The following is a 22,387-nucleotide window of genomic DNA, read 5'->3' as shown; positions in this document are numbered from 1 at the left end:
GAACCAAACATTGACCTGGAGAAGATAAGACTTTATTACTCGCTTTACAATCAACATCAGAGTCGCAGTGTGTACATTCATTTCCTTTGCGCCAAAACCAAGTTACTGAGAACATTTACACACTTTTATTACATTTACAGTAACAGGTGTTAATCTTAGGGCATTTTCCGGGGCAGAAGGTCAAAAAGAAAAGAAACAGACCATACGAAACAAATCCAGGACGTGTATCTGAAGCTTAAACATAACACTGAAGATCTGGTTTCCACAGACTCGCCCAATACAACACTGTGTAAAAACATACCAAAGAAAAGTAATAGAGTCTCTGCTGCCAGTTCCTGCTCGTGTCTGGGAAGATTTCACTGCACAACAGAACTGGTTTGCGTTCGCGAGTCTTTCTTACATTAAATAAGTAACTTTTCCAAACATATTTACAGGTAGCTTATGTCGACAGAGGCAGACAGAGCAGTCATGCATTGCGTCCGCACTGGCTGCAGCTGACTGCAATGGCTTTGAGTCGTGCGCGCGATCTGGGCACATTTCCTATTCACAGATGGAGGTTTCAGTAGCGTAGCTGAATACAGGTGAGGAACAGATTGTACATAACGCACTGGTGCTTTTCAGATACCTCTGAAAAAGAACAGCTCTTCAAGGGTTCTATGGTAAAGGCGAGGCTTCTGTATGGAACCATTTCATGAATAATGGTTCCTTAACCATTGGAATTGTGACGGGTGAACTGGTTCTACAGAATGTGTTGTAGATGGCTCTATACATATAACAAATGTGTCTATATAACCCCAAAAGATTCTGCTATGGTTACAAGCTTGACATCGCATCCATTTTCCATCTTCAAACAAGTTCTATAAAGATCCATAACACGTTCTCTACTAATATGAAGAACCATTTCACCATGCAAAGAGCCATGGAAGCATGAACGCAACATTTTGAAGTTTCATAGTACCAAAGTCAGGACTTTAGGAACTCTTTTATTACTCATCCAAAGCTAATGCTTAATGCTAATTAAAAGATCAGATGGGTACACATGGTAACACTTACTTTGCAGTATTAGGAGCAGTAGGGAGCATTGTGAAATCTGGTGGTAATGTCTGTGAAAGAAACCCCCCACACACACATATATTCCACAGGCGGAGCTGTTGTGATGCGAGACAATTTACAGAGGATTCTGACAAAGTTTATCGTATCGTATAAAATGGTTCTACATTGACCTTGTGGTTCTAAATATAACCATCAGCTTACCTAAAAACCCTTGAAGAACCTTTAAAGATCTTTTTGAAGTGTGTACGAACCACAGAGAGGACGAAAAAACCTTGGTAGTCGGTTTGGCAGTAGCCTGCGCGCAGGGCTCCGCCGGTGTCCCCATTGCGCTTTTACGCACCGTTGCGCATTTACCTCGGCGTTCCACACTGGCCGTTAAGCCCGGAGAGCCTGCACTGCTCAGTGTCGATCACATTCAGCGGGATGGCCGCGTGGCTGTCGTCCTGCTCGCCTTTAGTGGTCCCTGAGAACGGACGGACTCGGCAGCCGTTGACCGCGGCCGGAGAGGAGAACCTCCAGAACAAGTCCTTTAGCATTTTCCTGAACTCTCTCCTCGTGAGGCAGTACAGGACCGGGTTGAGGCAGCTGTTGGTGTTTGCCAGGCAGATAGTCACCGGGAACACGTACGTGTGGCATATGTAGAAAGCTTGGTCGAAGTTGGCCAGGTCCATCCTGACCAGCACGCCCCACAGGGTGATGGCGTGGTTGGGCATCCAGCAGAGGAAGAACGAGAGCACCACGATGGTGACCGACTTGGTCACCTTGGAGCGCCGCTTGGGCAGGTTGTTGTTCATGCTGCGGAGGCGCACGAGCCGCAGGAGCAGCAGGTAGCACACGCACACGATGAGCAGCGGTATCACGAAGCCCACGATGATCCTCTGCAGGTGGTACAAGCCCGGCGACAGCTGGTCGGGAAGGCTGATGAGGCACAGGGTATCGTTGGACACTTTCTTCTGCGTCGAGAAGGCCACCGTGGGCGCCGTGGCCACCGTGGCGAGCAGCCAGAGCAGCGCGCTCACGCGCTTGACGGAGCAGCGCGCGCGCCTGGTGCGGTCCCGCAGCGCCGAGGCCACGGCCCAGTAGCGCGTGACGCTCATGGCGGTGAGGAAGAAGACGCTCGCGTACGAGTTCATCACCGTCACCGAGAGCACCACTTTGCACATGACGTGGCCGAAGGGCCAGCTGTAGTCGCGCGCTATTTCCACGGCCCAGAAGGGCAGCGTCAGCACGAACTGGAAGTCGGTCACGGCCAAGTTCAGCACGAAGAAGTTGACAGACGACTGCTTCTTCCTCTGTCTCGACCTCATCAGGAAGAAGACCAGGATGTTGCCCACCAAGCCCACGGCGCACACGAAAGAGTAGACGATGGAGCTGAGAAACCGGAGCTCGGGCGTGCCGTCCGCGAACACCTCGATGTCATCCAGGTAGGTGAAGTGCGAGACGTTGAAGGTGCTCTGGTTGTTCGCTGCGTCCGCCATCCCCGCCAAGAGCGTCTCGACCACAGGTGCCTTCACCAGCACCAACTTATGAACCGCTTGCATGTCACCTCAGAGACCCCGAAAGCACACTGAGATCGGAGATGGTGCCTGAGATCTAGTGGAACGCGGGTGTGCGTCTCGCCCAGCAGCTAGGCTGTGGTCACTCGGGAGGGACAGCATCTCGCTGTCTACTAAAGTGAAACAAGCGCTCGCTGCTCTATGCGGCTGCTTTCGCGCATGTGGCGCGCGAAAGGCACGCCCCTAGATGGCACCGATTGGTCAAAAAAACTGTGACTCGTAGCGATTGGTTAAAATGACTCTTGCGTCACAGAGACAGGTCTGTAGCACTTTGGTTGTCAGTGATTGGTCTGTAAAGTTTTGGGTCTCAGTGATTGGTCTGTAGCACTTTGGGTCTCAGTGATTGGTCTATAGCGCTTTGGGTGCCAGTGAATGGTCTGTAGTGCTCTGGGTCTCAGTGATTGGTCTGCAACACTTTGGGTGCCAGTGATTGGTCTGTAGCATTTTGGGTCTCATTGATTGGTCTATAGCGCTTTGGGTGCCAATGATTGGTCTGAAGTGCTTTGGGTCTCAGTGACTGGTCTGTAGTGCTTTGGGTGCCAGTGAATGGTCCGTAGTGCTTTGGGTCTCAGTGATTGGTCTGCAACACTTTGGGTGCCAGTGATTGGTCTGTAGTGCTTTGGGTCTCAGTGATTGGTCTGTAGCGCGTTGGGTGCCAGTGATTGGTCTGTAGCGTGTTGGGTGCCAGTGATTGGTCTGTAAAGTTTTGGGTCTCAGTGATTGGTCTGTAGGTTTTCCAGTCTCAGTGATCGGTCTGTAGATCTTTGGGTCTCGGTGACTGGTCTGTAGTGCTTCAGGTCTCAGTGATTGGTCTATAGTGCATTTGGACTCAACGATTGGTCTGTAGTGCTTTGGGTGCCAGTGATCGGTCTGTAGATCTTTGGGTCTCGGTGACTGGTCTGTAGTGCTTCAGGTCTCAGTGATTGGTCTGTAGTGCTTTGGGTCTCAGTGACTGTTCTGTAGTGCTTTGGGTGCCAGTGAATGGTCTGTAGTGCTTTGGGTGCCAGTGATTGGTCTGTACCATTTTGGGTGCCAGTGATTGGTCTGTAGGTCTTTGGGTTCTCAGTAATTAGTCTGTAGCACTTTGAGTCTCAGTGATTGGTCTGTAGCACTTTGGATCTCAGTGATTGTTCTGTAGGTCTTTGGGTTTTTAGTGATTGGTCTGTAGGTCTTTGGGTCTCAGTGATTGGTCTGTAGGTCTTTGGGGCTCAGTGATTGGTCTGTCGGTCTTTGGGTCTCAGTGATTGGTCTGCAACACTTTGGGTGCCAGTGATTGGTCTGTAGTGCTTTGGGTCTCAGTGATTGGTCTGTAGCGCGTTGGGTGCCAGTGATTGGTCTGTAGCGTGTTGGGTGCCAGTGATTGGTCTGTAAAGTTTTGGGTCTCAGTGATTGGTCTGTAGGTTTTCCAGTCTCAGTGATCGGTCTGTAGATCTTTGGGTCTCGGTGACTGGTCTGTAGTGCTTCAGGTCTCAGTGATTGGTCTATAGTGCATTTGGACTCAACGATTGGTCTGTAGTGCTTTGGGTGCCAGTGATCGGTCTGTAGATCTTTGGGTCTCGGTGACTGGTCTGTAGTGCTTCAGGTCTCAGTGATTGGTCTGTAGTGCTTTGGGTCTCAGTGACTGTTCTGTAGTGCTTTGGGTGCCAGTGAATGGTCTGTAGTGCTTTGGGTGCCAGTGATTGGTCTGTACCATTTTGGGTGCCAGTGATTGGTCTGTAGGTCTTTGGGTTCTCAGTAATTAGTCTGTAGCACTTTGAGTCTCAGTGATTGGTCTGTAGCACTTTGGATCTCAGTGATTGTTCTGTAGGTCTTTGGGTTTTTAGTGATTGGTCTGTAGGTCTTTGGGTCTCAGTGATTGGTCTGTAGGTCTTTGGGGCTCAGTGATTGGTCTGTCGGTCTTTGGGTCTCAGTGATTGCTCTGTAGCTCTTTTAGCTCCAGGTGCTGGTCTAATCAGACTGGAAAGTCATAAGCATAACAAAAAGGACCACCAGAGGTTGAAAAAGATACTTCAAAACAGTTCCCATTTATTGTTGTTTTTATTGCACATTTATGAGCTACACAAAGGTTTGCACTCCAAGTCCTGCCTGTCATATTACTCAAACACAATGCACTTCGACCCTGACTAATTTAGGCTGAAAAAACGGTTTAATCATTGATTTCTGCTGAACCTCAGGACATTGTTCCTGTGATAAGGGGTCAGTACAAAAATGGTACTCCTACAAAGAGCAGTCCTACAACTGGAGAGTTTTGCTAAAAATAGAAAAGTATCTGTTGTGCAACAATAGTCTATTGTTTACTGCATGTTGTGTAGTATTTAGTGTCAAGTCAAAGTTTAATTATACAGCACTTCTTACACCTGGCATTGTCACAAAGCAGCTTTACAGAAACATTTGGGTCCAAGGCCAGATCTTTAGTATCCAAGCATAGTCTCAGTCATTATAAAAGATCTAGAAGTGTGTGTTGGTTGGTGTTAAAAAAGTCTGCTTTGTCTACATCATCAGCAGCAAAGCAAGCAGCCATCTAGGCCTACGAAGCAAGAGCCACATGAAAATGTAGATTAGATATACTGTACGTGTTGATGTTAAATATCCAATTCTGAAATAAACATTATGAACACAGCTATTATTTTTTATCCTAGCATTACTTTTCATTCTTTTTAATGCATCCCCACCCCAGTAAGTTCTACAAGAGGAGCAAAGAAATGCAAAAAGGAGAAGGAAAGCAGAATAGTTGTTGCTACTCCCAAAGATATCTTGTTTTTTTTCAGTCAAACAGACAACACAGACTCAGCAGAGCTTAAATAATAACAGAATTAATGTTTGTATATATACCTCCAGTGTTTGACTAATTACTCAAAAAGAAATCTATTATAAGGGCTTGATTACTTCTTTCAAACTGTAATGGGATTGCTTATTATATACTTGAAAAGTCTGAATCCCAGTGCTTATTATTTTACTGCTACATTACTTTGTACCACAATATCTTGCTGTATTAATGTTTTCTTGTTTCAAGCATGATTTCTTAGGCAAATTTGTCAGCTAATATGTGGAGTATTCTTACAACACTATCAAAGTGAGACATATTTTTTGAAATATTGTATTATTACTGAGTAGAAATAGATATATCGACTAGATTTTATTTTAATAAATTGCCAATATATCATTGTTTGCAGTATAGATGGTTGCACCACTCAGGAGGCCAGAGTATTAATTAATTTAAAAATGTGCAACCAGGGGCCCCCATTCCTGTCTGTTGCCTAGAGCCTCAGAGTCACTAAATCTACCCCTGAACAGGGGCTTGTGTTGCCAGGAGGTTCCTCATTATAGACTAATTGCAGTCCACGTGTCGCTCCTGGGCTCAGTGCATGTGTTGTAGAATGTTGAGCTCCTCTTCTTCACCACGGTAGCATGTAAGAGATGTGAGGCATTTTCCATGATGACTGACAGTTCTTTTAGAGTCTTTTATAATGCAACAACCTTCAGAGACTATAGCTTGACTCCTAAGACAGAGAAAAACTCATTAGTCAGTTTGTTTGTCTATTTGCCCCAACATACAACACACAACGTAGAATAAAGAACCCTCAACATTAGACTGGTACAGAATACTCTGCATGTGATAGTCTAACCACATAAATTATAATCCAAATTTAAAACATCTACTCCTACTTATATCTTATATATTATATATATTTTAGTACTACAGTACTTAGTACTACTAGCTCTTAACTTTGTTTGAAGTGCTGTGATTAAAAAAAAAAATCTGTGAGTGACGCAACTTTTGGCACCCCTTCATTTAATTCTTTGTGCAGCCTTCCTTTGCAAAGATTCCAGCTCTGAGTCTGCTATAATACTTAATGAGACTGGAGAACACATGACAAGCGACTTCTGAGACTTTTCCTCCATACAGAAGAAACTTTAGATTCTTCAGATTCTAAAGTTCACACTGTGGACTCCTCCCACACATTCTCTATGGGCTTTAGGTCAGGGGACTGGGGTGGCCTTGGCAAAACCTTAATTCTGTGGTCAATGTATTTGAGGTGTGCTATGGATTCTTGTCCTGCTGGAAGACCCCAACTATGAGTCTGTGATACCAGGTATCTGAATAAATTGTTCAGGTCCTTAGGAAGAAAAACAGCCCCACAGTATCATGGATCCTCCACCATGCTTCACAGTGGGGATCAGGTTATTTTCTTCATGGCATCTTTTGTGTCCAAATCAAACTCACCCCTGATGTTTGTTGCCAAAATCCTCTATTTTTCATCTGGAAACCTCCCAAATACCTTGTGGTTAAATAGGTGGTGTTTGATTGTAGTTTGGGAGATGTTCTGACTACTTTCTGCAGTTTCATGTCTTTGATCCTTGGAGGTTCTTGTACATTCGAACCATTCTTCTCATTGTGTGCGGGGTCAGTATAAACATGCGTCCTCTTCCTGGAAGATCTCAAGTTGTTTTTTATTTCCTAATTACTGCCCTGATAGTGGAAACGGACGTTCAACTGTTAAGCTATTTTCTTGTAGCTATTTAGCTTGTGTTTCATCTCATAAATATTCCCACGAATCAGGAAGTCATGATTTCCCATTTAAGTGTTCCTAATCGCTCAGGTGAACTTAAAAACATAAAATATGAATGTTAATATACTTCATTTATATTGAACTCTTATGAATTTCTAGGGCTGCCAATATTTTTTTCATGACAAGATTTATTTTTTTTTAAAATCAATGTGCCTTAAAAATGTTAGATTTTTGCTAATATCTGGATGAAAGATGAAAAGAATAAGTACTTCAAATATTTTTTACAGCTAATTTTGCTTATGATTACCAGGGGTACCAATATTTGAGAGGGCAGTGTATATAAGAAAATAACTTCCTCCAACAGGGCTGCGAGAGTGATTTCTAGGTTTGTCACAAGAAAAGTAATAGCCTAGGGTTATAGTTTTAATTTCAAAAACATTGCACTAAATGTTTTATTAAATTACAGTTTTGTGACTCATGATGCCCAGTGGGCTACTGAAGAAACTCTGTATTCATCATATGCTAAACACCACCACCATCTGGTTGGTACCCTTAGTAAATATAAAAAAAAGACCATGAAGACCGTGGAGTAGTTGTTTAGCAGCTTTTATTCTGCAAAGTATAGGAGAAATTTAATTTTCCCTCAAGAAATGCATTTAGCTGTTATAATAACAAGGACAACTATGAAAATACTTAAGTGCACTACATTAAATGTATTAGGAGCCCCTCAGGAAAATACTGCTCTTTTTTGTTTATTGGTTTGGTTAAACCCTATAGTCCATATAGTGTTATTGCATTTACAGTGTTCCTGATGACCCACAGAGTATGTGGCTTAATAACATGATCGACTACAGGTATTTTGCCAAAATAACACTGTATATTTCAAGCTACATCAAACTCTTTTTCACTTCACTTCTGCTGTCTGAACAACAGAAACATTACCTCTGTAATGACTCATAGCTGTAGAAACTCTTCATGTCTTTTCCTTTCTGTTAATGTACCTTAGGTTCTGCTTAATGTAGCATGACAATGACCAAGACAAAATCGCACCTTATAAAAGGTGATGAGGCACATCAATGATGTAGGAAACTGTGCCTGTGCCTTTGCCAATAAAGGGCAATTAAGCAGAAGCAAAAAAGCAAAACACAATTGTTTATTGTGTTTATGCTTTAAGAAACATACTAATAATCAACGGATTTGGGCAAAATGGATTATCTTATACGCCAAATATACAGTCTTAAGCACCCAAGCAAAATGGTTAAAATATTTTGCTTGTAAGAACACTGTAACATCAACCTCAAGCAAACACTAATGCAGTAAAAAAGTAACAAACATTTATTTGTAGAGAAAACAATGTGTTATGAGCTGGTTAGAGGATCACAGGTTTCCAGATTTCTCCTTGACACCATCAGCCATCACATGGAGCTTTTAATTACTTAAAATATTAGGCTTATTGCATACTGAAGCTTATTATTCAGTAACTACCAGGACTTTAATATAAACTGGTTGATCTATTCTTAGGTTATAGAAGTGTGCAATAAAATCTTGGGACTGCCACTGGTCCCTGGCCATTTAAGGGGTTAAATTCCATCAGCATCACACCTGATTTAACCTCCCAGAGCACTACTGGCTGCTCCAGAGGGACCCAATCTATTAGCAATGCTTTTCTATGGAGATCATACAAATTTGGTATGCCAAAATGAGCAGCTGTGTAAAATTGTATTCATTTTGCAATTACTACAACAGGTTCATCTGCCAAGCTACGTCTACACACCCACATGTGCTCTGTCTCTCTCACATGCACACACATACATGATGATAAGATGTATAGTCACACACAAGTTATAGGAAACGTACAGTAAGGTAGATATGCTTGTATGTTCATGCAGTATGTAAATCCCACTCTTCTTCTTTCGGCTGCTCCCTTTAGGGGTCGCCACAGCAGATCATCTGCCTCCATCTTGCCCTATCCACTGCCTCCTCTACTTTTACACCAACCATCTCCATGTCCACTTTCACTACATCCATAAACCTTCTCTGAGGTCTTCCTCTTCTCCTTCTACCTGGCAGCTCCATCTCCAACATTCTTTGCCCAATATATCCACTATTCCTCCTCAACACATGTCCAAACCATCTCAACCTGGCCTCTCTGGCTTTATCTCCAAAGTGCTCCACCTTCACTGTCCGTCTGATCTGCTCATTTCTAATCTTGTCCATCCTTGTCACTCCCAACGAAAATCTCAGCATCTTCATCTCCGCCACCTCCAGCTCAGCCTCCTGTCTTTTAGACAGAGCCACAGTCTCCAAACCATACATCATAGCAGGATGCACTACTGTCTTGTAAACCTTCCCTTTCACTCTTGCTGCTATCCTTCTGTCACACATCAGCCCTGACACCCGTCTCCACCCACTCCATCCTGCCTGCACCCTCTTCTACACTGTCCATTGCTCTGGATGGTTGACCCAAGATATTTGAAGTCATCCACCTTTACGACCTATACTCCTTGCATCTTCACCTTTCCACCTGCCTCCCTCTCATTCACACACATGTATTCTGTCTTGTCTCTACTGACCTTCATTCCTCTCCTCTCCAGTGCAAACCTCCACCTCTCCAGATTCTCTTCCACCTGCTCTCTACTCTCACCACAGATTACAATGTCATCTGCAAACATCATGGTCCATGTAGCCTCCTGCCTGACCTCATCTGTCAACCTTTCCATCACATTGCAAACAAGAAGGGGCTCAAAGCTGATCCCTGATGTAACCCTACCTTCACCTTGAAACCATTTGTCACTCCAACTGCACACCTCACCACTGTCTCACTATCCTCATACATGTCCTGCACCACCCTAACATACTTTTCAGCTACACCTGACTTCCTCATACAGTACCACAGTTCCTCTCTTGGCACCCTATCATATGCCTTCTCTAGATCCACAAAGACACAATGTAGCTCCTTCTGACCTTCTCTGTACTTCTCTATCAACACTCTCAATGCAAAAATTGCATCTGTGCTACTCTTTCTGGGCATGAAACCAAACTGCTGCTCACTGATCTGAACCTCTCGCCTTAGCCTTGCTTCAACAACTCTTTCCCATACCTTCATGCTGTGGCTCATCAACTTTATACCTCTGTAGTTACTGCAGCTCTGCACATCACCCTTGTTGGGTGGTTCGAGATGATAGAAAAGCAACAGGAACTCAAATAACCAACCAAAATCTCTGAGGAATGTTTCCAACACCTAGTTGAAAGTATGCCACAAAGAATTAAGGCAGTTCTGAAGGCAAAAGGGGGTCTAAACTGGCCGGTGAGTGTAATAACTTTGTAGGTAGTTTGACCAGAGGAGGATAGATCCCCTCTTGTGAACTTTTGTTCCTCCCAAGGTTTCTTCCTCAGCTCTGAAGGAGTTTTTTCTTGCCACTGTCGCCCCTGGCTTGCTCACCTGGGGGTTTTTACATTCATGTCAAAACTTTGTCTTTACTGGAATTCTGTGAAGCTGCTTTGCAACAACATCAGAGGTAAAAAGCGCTATACAAATACATTTGATTTGATTTGATGATTAACTAATTTATCCAATTCCAGTTTAAATAGTCTGGCAGTATTGATGCCTGAAGTGCCAGAATGCTGCACCATTTAAGGTGGAATGAGAAAATTCAAACAAGAAGGTGGCGAATAGCAGACTCCAGCTTCATATCACCAAAGAATTAGGAGTGGGTGATAATAAATACTTGTCTTAAAGACCCTCTTTGAAAGCATATGATGCCCTAAATGTAACTAAAGCCCAGCAGGGAGGCTGCTGCTATCTCTGCTATCACTGAAGTCGGGCCGGGACTCCTACAGAGCAGTGCTAATATCTGTTAATGAAGCAATGTTTTTTTTAATTTGAGGGTCCCATTTCGTAGGGCAAGATTTCAACCACTATCGCTTCTAACTCAGTTCCAAGGGTTTAGGGTGACGCTCGAAAACAAGGGGTAGGGGTGAAAAGAGAAATGGGATTGGGCCTAAGAATCTGTATTAGATTAAATTGTAAGTCGCTCTGGATAAGAGCGTCAGCCAAATGCTGTAAAAATTAGATACAGAGCGCAGTCAGCAAAGGAAAGCTAAACCCTGAGCGAGGTGTCAGCAGAACTGAAGAAAAATCAGAATCATTCTGTATGCATTCAGGATTATCATGAAAAATTTTGAAGTGCTAATTCCTGTTTTTTAAGCTTTGCATAACGTAGTTTAGAGTTGAGCATAAGCAGATAAACAATGTAAGTAGGTAAGAGAGTCTTAATAAGAGGCATGCCTTTAGATCTGATATTCAATACCCTCTAAAAAGGACAATGAGTACCAGATTGTTATTTTTGTGAAATTATGAGGCACAGATACAAAATTTGCACATTCAATCTGTTTTGGAATTAAAGCCTTTTTGATGTCTCACCCCCCAAGTCTCAAACTTAAACACCAAAGCAGTTTCAATGAATAAGCTTAGTTAGAGAACCTACACATGCTATCTCTGGCAGGAAGGCCTAGAGTATTGATCTGTTCATTAAATGCAAGTTGATGGACTTTGTGGCAGTAAGGAGCAACATGTGAGGCAAATTATAATTAAGCTTGCCAGCAGCACATTTCCTGCCTTAGCATGACAGAGAAAGAACGCAGATCTAAGCTATATCTGTCACAAACAGCTCTAATCTGGTGAAAAGGAAATGACTCTCCAAGATCACAGTCACCCCTGTGCTCAATTTAATCAATTTGAAATATCCTGAAAGAGAAAGAAACCACAGATTTTTACAGAATCTACAGAAAATGCCCAAACCTTATATCCCGTGTGCCTTTCAGAATCAGTGAACTGTTGGATGGATTCACATTTTGATAGCCAGAAATTCATAAACATATTTATAAGCAGCCACTGGTATAAAAATTGACAGTTAAAACTCATATATTGCTGCTATCTTTAAAATGGTAACTGCAAGAGGAGCAAAAAAGCATTCCTAACGTGATGGAAGTCCATGTAACAACAATTTTTTCAGCTACTTTTTCATTTATTTATCATGAAATTTTACCAATTGACAACCCAGTGATAATATGCATATTTTCACACTGGAAATAAGTAACTAAATGATATTATTTGTGTCTGGAACCTTTAGGCTGCTATAGGGTCTGACACTGGCTTCTAGTGTGAGATAATCTTAGCACCAACATTCTAAGACCACATTGAAAATCTGGCATTTTTTTATTTAAACCTGGAAATAAGCAAGGAAAAATATGTCAATTAAAATATAGGAGAGGTATTCAGGAGTCCACACTATTTCTAAGTCACTATTCAGACTGAGGTATATGCTTGAAAAACGTCTTTGTACAAAAGGATCAGTTTTTTTTTATTCTTCTTCCATCTGAACACCGGCTCAGTCAACTCTTTGGTGGATTCAATCTATGAGCTTTTGTGCAAACTTACGAAGACCATGCCAGCTCGAGCGCCTGCTTTCACTACAACAAAAGGGAGAGATATTAAGCAAATACTGAGACATTTTAGAATTTATGTAAACGTTCAAAATTCTACTTTTCACTCATATTGTTATGCTGATAATATCGTTTCAAAAATGTATTAAATTAGAAAGGGATGCAAATAAGAAGCATTTTCACCAGTGGTCTCAGATTCCTGGACCCTGCTGTATTTCAACACAACAGACAGCAAATGAACAGACTGGGAATTTTCTGCCTTTTTTGCAGCAGAGTCATTAGCATTTTAAAGAGCCCAAAACAAACAAACAGAGGAAATATTTCAGAAGCACTTGCAGGGACTGAAAATCTGAGGCTCACCAGATTGAAGGAGCTTTGTGTGTGTGTGTGTGTGTGTGTGTGTGTGTGTGTGTGTGTGTGTGTGTGTGTGTGTGTGTGTGTGTGTGTTTACATGTTTAGGCTAGTAATCTAACAGATCACCAGTGCAAAGACTGATATTGCAGCACGGTCCTGTTCTGCGGGGACACAGGTAATGCTGTATAGCATCACACACACAAAGTATAAAGTGGCTGATTATAAAAAAAAAGTCTTTTTTTCCATTAAAATTTCTTTTATTATTTGAACAGATTGTGTAATAACATGCTATTAGACAACAATACAGCTGTATGCAAAAGTTTGGGCACTCCCTGTCAAACGATAGTAATAATTTTAACATTTCAATAAGAGTGTACATCTATTTGTATTAATGGATTTAAGTGCACTGTAGTTTCAGAATATCTCAATGAGTAGCACTGAAGGGTAGAAGTACATTCAGTAGTATATTTATAATATATTTATAATATAGTACAATAACAATTAGGTTTACAAATTTCAGACTGAGGTGAAAGTTATTCAAAAAATCAAAATAAATACACTTAAGCTGCTTTAATTTCATCCAAAATAAGTCAATATGTATTAAAGTGTTTAAGGTGCAAACATATGTACTTGTATATGTACATGTCAAATTCAATACATTTTTGAAAAGTACAATTAAATGCATTTTTTTTTCACAAAGGTAAAAAACCATTGCTTTGATGGCATGTATGCTGTATGCAACCACTTGCCGCATTTTAAACATGAACCATTTCTTTTAGCGTAGAAGATTAATATACACACTGAAATAGCTTGAATTGTCTTTAGTTTAATAAACTAATGTTCATTTTAGCAAATCAGTTTGCAATAAACTGTATGGCGTTTTAACAGAGTCTACGTAAGCCTGTCACCATCAGGAAATTTTAGCAGGTGATTTAACGGCATATATAATTGAGACTATCAGTTTAATTGTCATTTTCTTCTTAATTGTATGCCGATTTCAAAATACAGGCCTAAAGAGACCTAACTGGATCATAAGCTTCCTCAATGATTTGCTTCCTAGATATCGATCCTTAGTACCTTAGTTCTTCATGCCACAATACTCTGGTTTAAGTTCATTTGAGTGAATCTGAAGTGGATCTTGAATGTGATAAGCCTAGTACCATAAAAATACTCATTTAATCTTAAATATGTTTGCTTACAGTTAATTACAACAATGTTGGGTGTTGTGTCATTTCTCAGTGAGATATGATTTCACATCCATGAAGAAAACTAGTTATATTTCTCAAGGTGATGTTCCACTTAAATTCCTTGGAAGTCCTTTAATGACCTGCAAAGGTGCTTTATGTATGAGACTGTCCTCATTCAGTTATGCCATGAAGAGTGATTGGAATGTACTTCTTCTGTTTAATATAGGGCTGTGTCTGTACAGTTAGTGTTCCGTACAATATTTAGTAGAAAAAAGACCTGTGCTTGTAATGCTCTGTTGATGAGGATGCCTTGAGTGATCCACTGAAATAGTTATTGTGATCTCATTGTCTATATATATTCAGTTTAATTCATTTACGCTCTTTTTAATTCAAGACCCCAGTCACAGTGGTAATAAAACAGTATGACAGCATGATTGTTTTCTATGACGGAGAATCATGTGTTTGCCTGTATGGCGCACTGTCATGTTCCTCCTTCCCTTCAAATGAAACCACCGCAGTCTATTTCTCAGCACTATAATTGGCAATAGTTCTGAATTGAAAGTTAAGCGTTTAAAAGCTATTTTATCAAACCTAGTCTAAAAGGAAAGAGTAGATTCGCCACTGAGAGCGAAATTGTACTGACAGAGAATTCCGCTAATCTGCAAATGTTACTTCCACTTACACTCGGATACGTAATAATCCCCTCTGAATCAGATAGACAGTGTTTATTGTTTGGTTTAATTGCTTTTGCTAATGCTTAGAACTACAGTGACTACGCACCCAGTTTCAGTTTCGCAAACTCATTAAACTCACACTAAAACTAAAGGCTCCTCGTAAGAACACAGAGCTGAGTATCAGGGATATTATATGACAGAATGTGCTGATACATTTGATTATGTAAGCGGGGAAACTGTCAATGAGACCCTTCACTTTGAGAAACTTGGCACAACAAGTCAAAGAGTCTGGAGCTGGAATGTTTCAGGAAGCTGAAACTTAAGGTATCTTGACATCAGATCAGTGCTGCCTTTATTGAAGCAGCACGGCCAGTGCAGCTTGACAGTAAATCCCCCAGAATTTTAACAATATTCCTTTTTCTTTACCTTTTTTTGTGTAAAACTGCATTTCAAAAGAAGTTAAGAGACAATGTGTCAGAGATCTGGGGATGTACTTTGCAGGGTCGACCACAGAGGCATCACTGTCAAAACAAAACAGTAACTAATGAAAAGAAGTATGTTCAGCGTGTTATGGTAACAAGTCATTACGGATCCTTTCTATCGGGCCATTTTTCATGGAATGATCACACAGTGTAAAGGGCAGCTGGCATTTTAAAATGGAAAAAGAGAAGCATTCATATGATTTCTTGTATTCTATAATTAGAGAAAATGTTTTTCATGTGTTCAACGGTGTTGTTCACTGTTTAACGTGTATACAAAATGGTCACAGACTTTGGTGGGAGCACCTTCAGAGAGGCTTCAGTGAGGTATGGGCATTTTGATAGAGATAAAGTGATTTTCAGCCCTGAGGGACAGACTGTCTTTTCTGGCAGCTGCATTTCACTCGCTTGTGGTCCACATCTTAATAGAACTGTCTATTTCTGCCTGTTTTGTGTCTCTCTAATCTTTCTCTCTCTCTCTGTCTCCCTCCTGCCTCCCTCTCTTTCTCTCTCAGACACACACTTTTCCATTTTATTTATATATAAGATGATGAAACTTATATGATTTATAAGTTGATGTAATCAAGACTCCCCCTCATGTGTGAATGCTGCTGCTTCATTGCAGACAGAAGTGACACTTCCTCAAAACAATAATAAACATAATAGAGTGGTAGTAATCATAATACAGCATTAATATTTCTTGAATGTGCTAAGCCCACTTGCAAGCAGGGGCCGGATTCACGAAAGTGTCTTAAGAAAGAAAATCTGAAATGTGTTTTTTCTTAACTTCATTCTTATCCATTCTTATTCTTCAAATAACGTCTTAAGAACTTATTTTTTTTTCTTCATTATTGTATTAAGAATAATTCCAAAAACAAATGGTATTTCTGAAAACATTATGCCCTTAAATGTTTTCTTAACCTTATGACTGCCTCGTGCTTAGGCTGTAAGAGTTTATCTAAATTTTTCACAGGTGCTGCCTCTGCTGCTCCTGCACGTCTTCATCCGTCACCCCACAGTTATCACATTTTCCAAAGAGGATTTTTTCCTGTTGGCTGTTTTTTTACACCATCACCTCTAGTTCTTGTTTGCTAAAAGTGACAGAAATAAGAGTTCATATAAATTTAAAATGTATAGTGTGCAGTAAAATGCAACATAGCCTACAGAAGAAAACAATGAAGATTTTCTTAAGGAAATAATTACGATTATCTTACGAGAATATTTGATTTAAGATTTTTTAAGATTGAAGTTTTTTTCAAGAATTGCATTTAAGCACATTCTTATAAACTTCTTAGTGTTTGTCTTTTTGTTTTTTGTCTTTGTTTATTTCTTAAGAAAGCTTTTGTGAATCCGACGCCAGATTCATTTATTAATGTCTCATTTTAACAAATCAACAAATAGTTTGACAAAACAAGCCACTTGTTAGCAATGACGCTAATAGATTACATACAAAACATGTTAAATACTATAACCTTAGGTGAATGCTAACATAGCTGATTAGTAAAGAGCTCAGTGATTAGGTAACTGAATTAAAAAAAATTCAAATCAACAAAAGCAAGAACAAAGATCAGTAAAAATAGGACTGAATTTTCATCATTTCAGGTGGTCCCTGCCGGTTCTTTGAGTCTCATTGAAAATCTTTTGTTTCTGTCCACATTAAAATCTGCTGTATTTGTGAACGCAAATAAAAAGAAGAAGATAACAGGAATCTATTGTATAAAGTGGTTCTGTTGAGCCAATCACAGGAGAGAACTGTCATCAAATACAAATATGCATCACTGTTAACTTGGCATGAATATATCATTCCACATGCATGCTAGTGGAAATTAGCATTATCATAACTATGCTAAACAATGGAAGGTACATCAACATAGCTATAAATTGTCAGATATGGTGGAATAATTTTATGATTTTATGACTGGGCCTGTCTCTCAGTGTAAACAAAATGACCATTCAGGAAATGACTGGAAAATTCCACGCTTTACCTCCGTCCAGGCGTTTGTGTGTTATCGGCTTTCGCAGCGCTCAGTAAAGGTCGCGGCGATTTATGTTGATTCAAATATTATTGTATTCTTAATTAAAATGTAAATGTACATTTATCTTCATGCACATCTCTGCTTTTCTGACATTTCTGCTGAAACATCTGTCCACTTTTGTCGCAGGAACACCCTTTACTCCTCTGGGTAGCCTCTCCACTCTTTACTGGTTCATTGAAGCTGGGGTTTAATTCTGTTCAGCCACAAGTGTGTTAGTGATGTCAGGGAAATTGGAAAACTGTAGATGCTTCAGTAAAAAATTCTTGGGCTTTTAAGTAACACCTTTACTAAGTGTTCACCGCCCCCACATGCACATACACACACACACGCATGTGCACGCGCACACACACACGCACACACACACACACACACAAACACACACACGCACACCTCTGCTAATCCTTCTTTCAGACATCAGGCGTCAGTGCTTGTTCCTGTCTCATCATTGAGTCTCGTTAACTCACACATTTCCCATGGAAAACAGATTAATGCACTAATATGACAACAATCAGGATTATTAGCACTCACCCAACCTCCTGTTTACATGTTCCAGACGAATGCTAACTTAATTTAATTCAACGGTGATCTCAGTTTGAGCTTTGGTGGGTGATTGGAGGAGTGTTGACAATTAATGCGCATTCTCAGTTATTTTCACTAATGCATAATAACAAAGCCCTTTTTAACTTTTGACGTGTGTGTGCGCTGGAAGTTTATGCAGTTTATACAGTATATCCAACATGTCACTCACTGAACTGTGTGCACTGCTTGGGCATGTTCACCCCTGCCATGAGGGATCTACAGGGAAGGATTCTGTGGGTTAACCCCTTAAACAATGAAAAACTGTAATTTCTGAACTGAAACATGAACCTGGTTCAAGAGCTTAACCATATCAAATGTAACATCTAGCCAGCCATACATTCAGAGACTCTACAGTATTTGTAGCCTTTATGTCTTTAAAATCTGCTGTCAGAATAATAGTTCAAGATGTGGAATTGGAGCTTTTTGTGTGCTAGTGCTTTTCTAGCACTAGAACCAAGAAGCACCGTGCTGCCTTTATTGTTGGATGCTGGATATTGTTGGACAGCACTTATTACTGATATGTTTAATCAGAATAACACTAGAAAGCTACATGTTTATCAGTGTAGAGGCACAAATAAAATAAAAATCTGTGAATGCCTCAGTTGGATGCACTTTACACATCAAAGTAAATATGACAACAGTATTGAGAATTCCTGTTACTAACTGAAAAAAGGGGATTGGAAATCAATCCTTTTTTTTCACTCAGGATTTCTTGATTTCATTCAGATGCTTTACCTGTAATTCCCTAATTTGTCTGCCTTTCCCTTTATTGTGATAATTTGTTTAAAAAGTTTACCTCGGCTTTTTTCAAATCCTCAGTGATGCAGCCATGCCAAGCGTTTCAGTTTACCTGGAAGAGAAATCTTGTAACTCAACCATACAAATGCAGTATGAGGTGCCCAGCGTAATTCCTCTGAGCGTGGCCACTAGGAATGTGTCCATTTTCTCCTCTCCCATGAAAAGCACACAGCCCAGTCTGGATTTACAGGCTTTTTGTCTACGTCTGAGTCTGAGTGTGCCAATCTGACTCTCGCTCTCTTTTCCCTTGTAATGGGCCTGGACATAGTAGCTCCCTAATCTCTGCTTTCTGTCTCAGTGGCTTTTTAAGAGCATTGGCTGCTGTCTTCAGCTAAGCCACTAATAAAAGCTCCCACTGGGCTGTCACTGGGCTGTTTTGATGGAGCACAAAATACTCTGAAGACAAACATTTGCCGACAATCATACTGGCTTGCATATAGCACAGTCACTAACCACAAAACAATACACACACTGCCCAGCTACAGCAATGACCATATGGCCTTTACAGTGCAATTTTTGTCCCTCATTTGTGGGCGAGTGAGCAATTGTTTGCTTATAAATGCAGGGCTTTCTTAGACTGTTACGTAGTTCAGCATGTGACCCATATAGCTACTATTTGACCCATATAGCTGACTGTGAGAAGATGAAAAAAGGTCTTGCCGTCAGGTTTTCTCTCCTGACTTTGGTTAGTTGTTCTTCCTGACCCAAAAACATGGATAAGTATATCTTCAGGAAACAGCAACAATAAAAAGACATTTTTTTCTATTGATAAAGAAAAAAAAGGTGTGAATGTGAGCCAACAAGTTAAAATAAGTTCCACAATGGGATAAAAGTTTTGCTCTGGGACTGGGATGGAAATTCACAGCAGAAAGCAAGCTAATTAAACTGAATACATTTTGTAAAGTTAAACAAAGGCTACATAGACCCAGACCCAACAGGTCCAATCTATCCCTCCTTAATAACTCAATCATTTCATATTCCTGGCACAGTAGTTACTGAATAAGAAGTGAGCATCAATGATGTTTAAGGGGATAATTATTAACTCTGTGTAATGGCTTCTGAGAAAACATACATTGCATAATAAGTTACTTCACATTTGAAGGGGCAGTAATATCTCTTGTTAGCCTATAATCATAGATGCGGTATGCAGTTCAAAAGTTTAACGGTCAGGTTACGTTTTTACACTGCTCAAAGATCAAAACTATTTGTCCTGTTCATCTGGTTCCTGTTTCACACAAGTGAAGCCATTATACTTCTGATTAAGGCTGTTGTCATTCAAAAGTTTTTGGTATTTGAGTATTTGAATAACACAAAAACGAGCACGTGTGCAGGTGCATGTGATGCTTTGGTAGATTTTATTTTATAATCAAATCAAATGCAGATGTAATTCATCATGACTCACTATGTCATTGAAAGTTATTGCATAACTACAGTTGAACAGTACAGAAAAACAAAAGCAGTAACTCTCATCTTCTCAGGATTAGCCACTCACATTTAAGATGAAAACTGTTTAAAACATTATTGTCTCTCTCTCCCTCACTCTAAAACAGATTGCTCCCATTGCTGGTAATAGGATCAGTGTAAGTCCTCACCATTTCTGCTAGTGTGAAAACTGCAGGAGATGAGAGAGAGAACATTCCTTACATAGAGTGTGAATGTATGTGAGGAACAGTAACCACACACACATCGCAGAGATATACAGTGCCTTGCAAAAGTATTCGGCCCCCTTGAACTTTTCAACCTTTTGCCACATTTCAGGCTTCAAACATAAAGATATGAAATTGTCATTTTTTGTGAAGAATCAACAACAAGTGGGACACAATCGTGAAGTGGAACGAAATTTATTGGATATTTTAAACTTTTTTTAGAAATAAAAAACGGATGCAAAAAATGATGCAAAACATAAAGCAAAATCTACAATGGAATGGTTCACAAATAAACGTATCCAGGTGTTAGAGTGGCCAAGTCAAAGTCCAGACCTGAATCCAATTGAGAATCTGTGGAAAGAGCTGAAAACTGCCATTCACAAACGCTCTCCATCCAACTTCACTGAGCTCGAGCTGTTTTGCAAGGAAGAATGGGCAAAAATTTCAGTCTCTCGATGTGCAAAACTGATAGACATACCCCAAGCGACTCGCAGCAAAAGGTGGCGCTACAAAGTATTAATGCAAGGGGGCCGAATAATATTGCACCACTTTTCAGTTTTTATTTCTAAAAAAAGTTTAAAATATCCAATAAATTTCATTCCACTTCACTATTGTGTCCCACTTGTTGTTGATTCTTCAGAAAAAAATTACAATTTCATATCTTTATGTTTGAAGCCTGAAATGTGGCAAAAGGTTGAAAAGTTCAAGGGGGCCAAATACTTTTGCAAGTCACTGTACATACTGTGTTCACCACAAATGAGTTTTTCCTCATCTGTAACAAACTTTCTCTGGTTCTATAAATGTTGGTCCACTGAAAACATGCTGACATTATCAACATCAATCAGTCTTTCCATCTGGATTTCCATACAAAGTTACAGAAACATTCAGTCATGTATCACAGATGCGTCGTTCTGTTGGTACATGTGCAAACAATATGTAGAAAGAATATTGACAGCTTCTGAAGGTTTGCATTAGAGCCCATATTCGGTCTGAAGTTCTTCAGTCTGATGGATGAATCTGTATTGACCAATGCTGATTTGTTGAAGTAGTTATGAAAGAAATTTAAGTAGTTATAAAACTGGCAGCAATTGAATGCAGTGTGCATTTAACATGAGCTCAAGAAGCACAAGATGCTCTAACCCAACTGATAGGTAGTCAACACTGTTTCTCCTAGCATGATGTGCAGTAATACCATATGAGCTTCTTGTGGAGCGGTACACAGGCCCAACCGAGCTCACTAGACAGGAAAATTGAACAAAAGTCAAAGGATTATAAGTACATTTTAAACAATGTTGAGGTGCACCAAAAATTGATTTGCATGTTTTCATGCTCCTCAGCAGAACCCAAGAGAGTTTTTCTTGCCCTCCAAAGCCAAGGCAAATTAATCTCACTGCACACTAATAAACCCAGTTACAGTGGAACACAGGAAAGCCTCTCATTTACTTTGTGCACTGGGTGACCCCAACACTGAGAGAATTTAAATAGAGTAAAATGAGCTCCAGGCCTGCATGCAGCCTTTTCTGCTTCCTGGTTAGTGTCAAATGTAGTCTCAAAGAGAACACTGAGTGTGAAGAAAAATCACATTTCCACAATTTTCATCTTACTACAGAATCAGCCAAGACAAGTTGGATGTTTGAAGTTTGTTTTGTACTGTAGCTATGAAGCTAATGTAGTCATCAGGTAAAGCTTATTTCTCAGTGCTTATCACTGTGCAAACTGTACACCTAAAACCTCACAAACAAGACTCAAAACATGTCAGTTTAAGTAAAAATGGATAAAAGCACAGATGAAATTTAGACATAATAATAGCTGCTGCTACTTTTCAGCTTTGCAATGTACTTTTGTCCATTTTTATACATAGCAGTACGTGATACATTGTCAGTAAACACAGTCTATTTGAAATTCCTGAACAATTCAACACTGTTAGAGGCAAGTGTGTGATGATTTAGGCATGTTAGGCAGTTTGCAATGTGCTAGCTGATGGGTCAAGGCTTACACTTTAGCTACATTAGCTCCAGCGGTAGCAAAACTAACGGCAAAAACTTCAGACATCAAGCAGGCTGAGTTGA

At 40.3% G+C, this 22,387-nt stretch overlaps 1 protein-coding gene across 1 annotated transcript; it reads right to left on the bottom strand.

Moving 5' to 3' along the window:
* Positions 1–16: 16 nt before the first annotated feature.
* rxfp3.3b (relaxin family peptide receptor 3.3b) lies at positions 17–2,722 on the bottom strand. Its single transcript, XM_017701101.2, has one exon. It carries the CDS (start codon positions 2,592–2,594, stop codon positions 1,404–1,406), a length of 1,191 nt encoding a protein of 396 aa, XP_017556590.2. The 5' UTR covers positions 2,595–2,722; the 3' UTR covers positions 17–1,403.
* Positions 2,723–22,387: the final 19,665 nt, after the last annotated feature.

Source organism: Pygocentrus nattereri, chromosome 11 (assembly GCF_015220715.1).
Source record: "Pygocentrus nattereri isolate fPygNat1 chromosome 11, fPygNat1.pri, whole genome shotgun sequence".
Classification (NCBI taxonomy): Eukaryota; Metazoa; Chordata; class Actinopteri; order Characiformes; family Serrasalmidae; genus Pygocentrus; species Pygocentrus nattereri.
The sequence above is the reverse complement of the archived record's forward strand: the minus strand, read 5'-3'. Positions and strand labels throughout refer to the sequence as shown.

Bases quoted from the DNA above. Each gene is read 5' to 3' on its own strand.
- rxfp3.3b (XM_017701101.2), bottom strand. From the start codon at position 2,594: ATGCAAGCGGTTCATAAGTTGGTGCTGGTGAAGGCACCTGTGGTCGAG.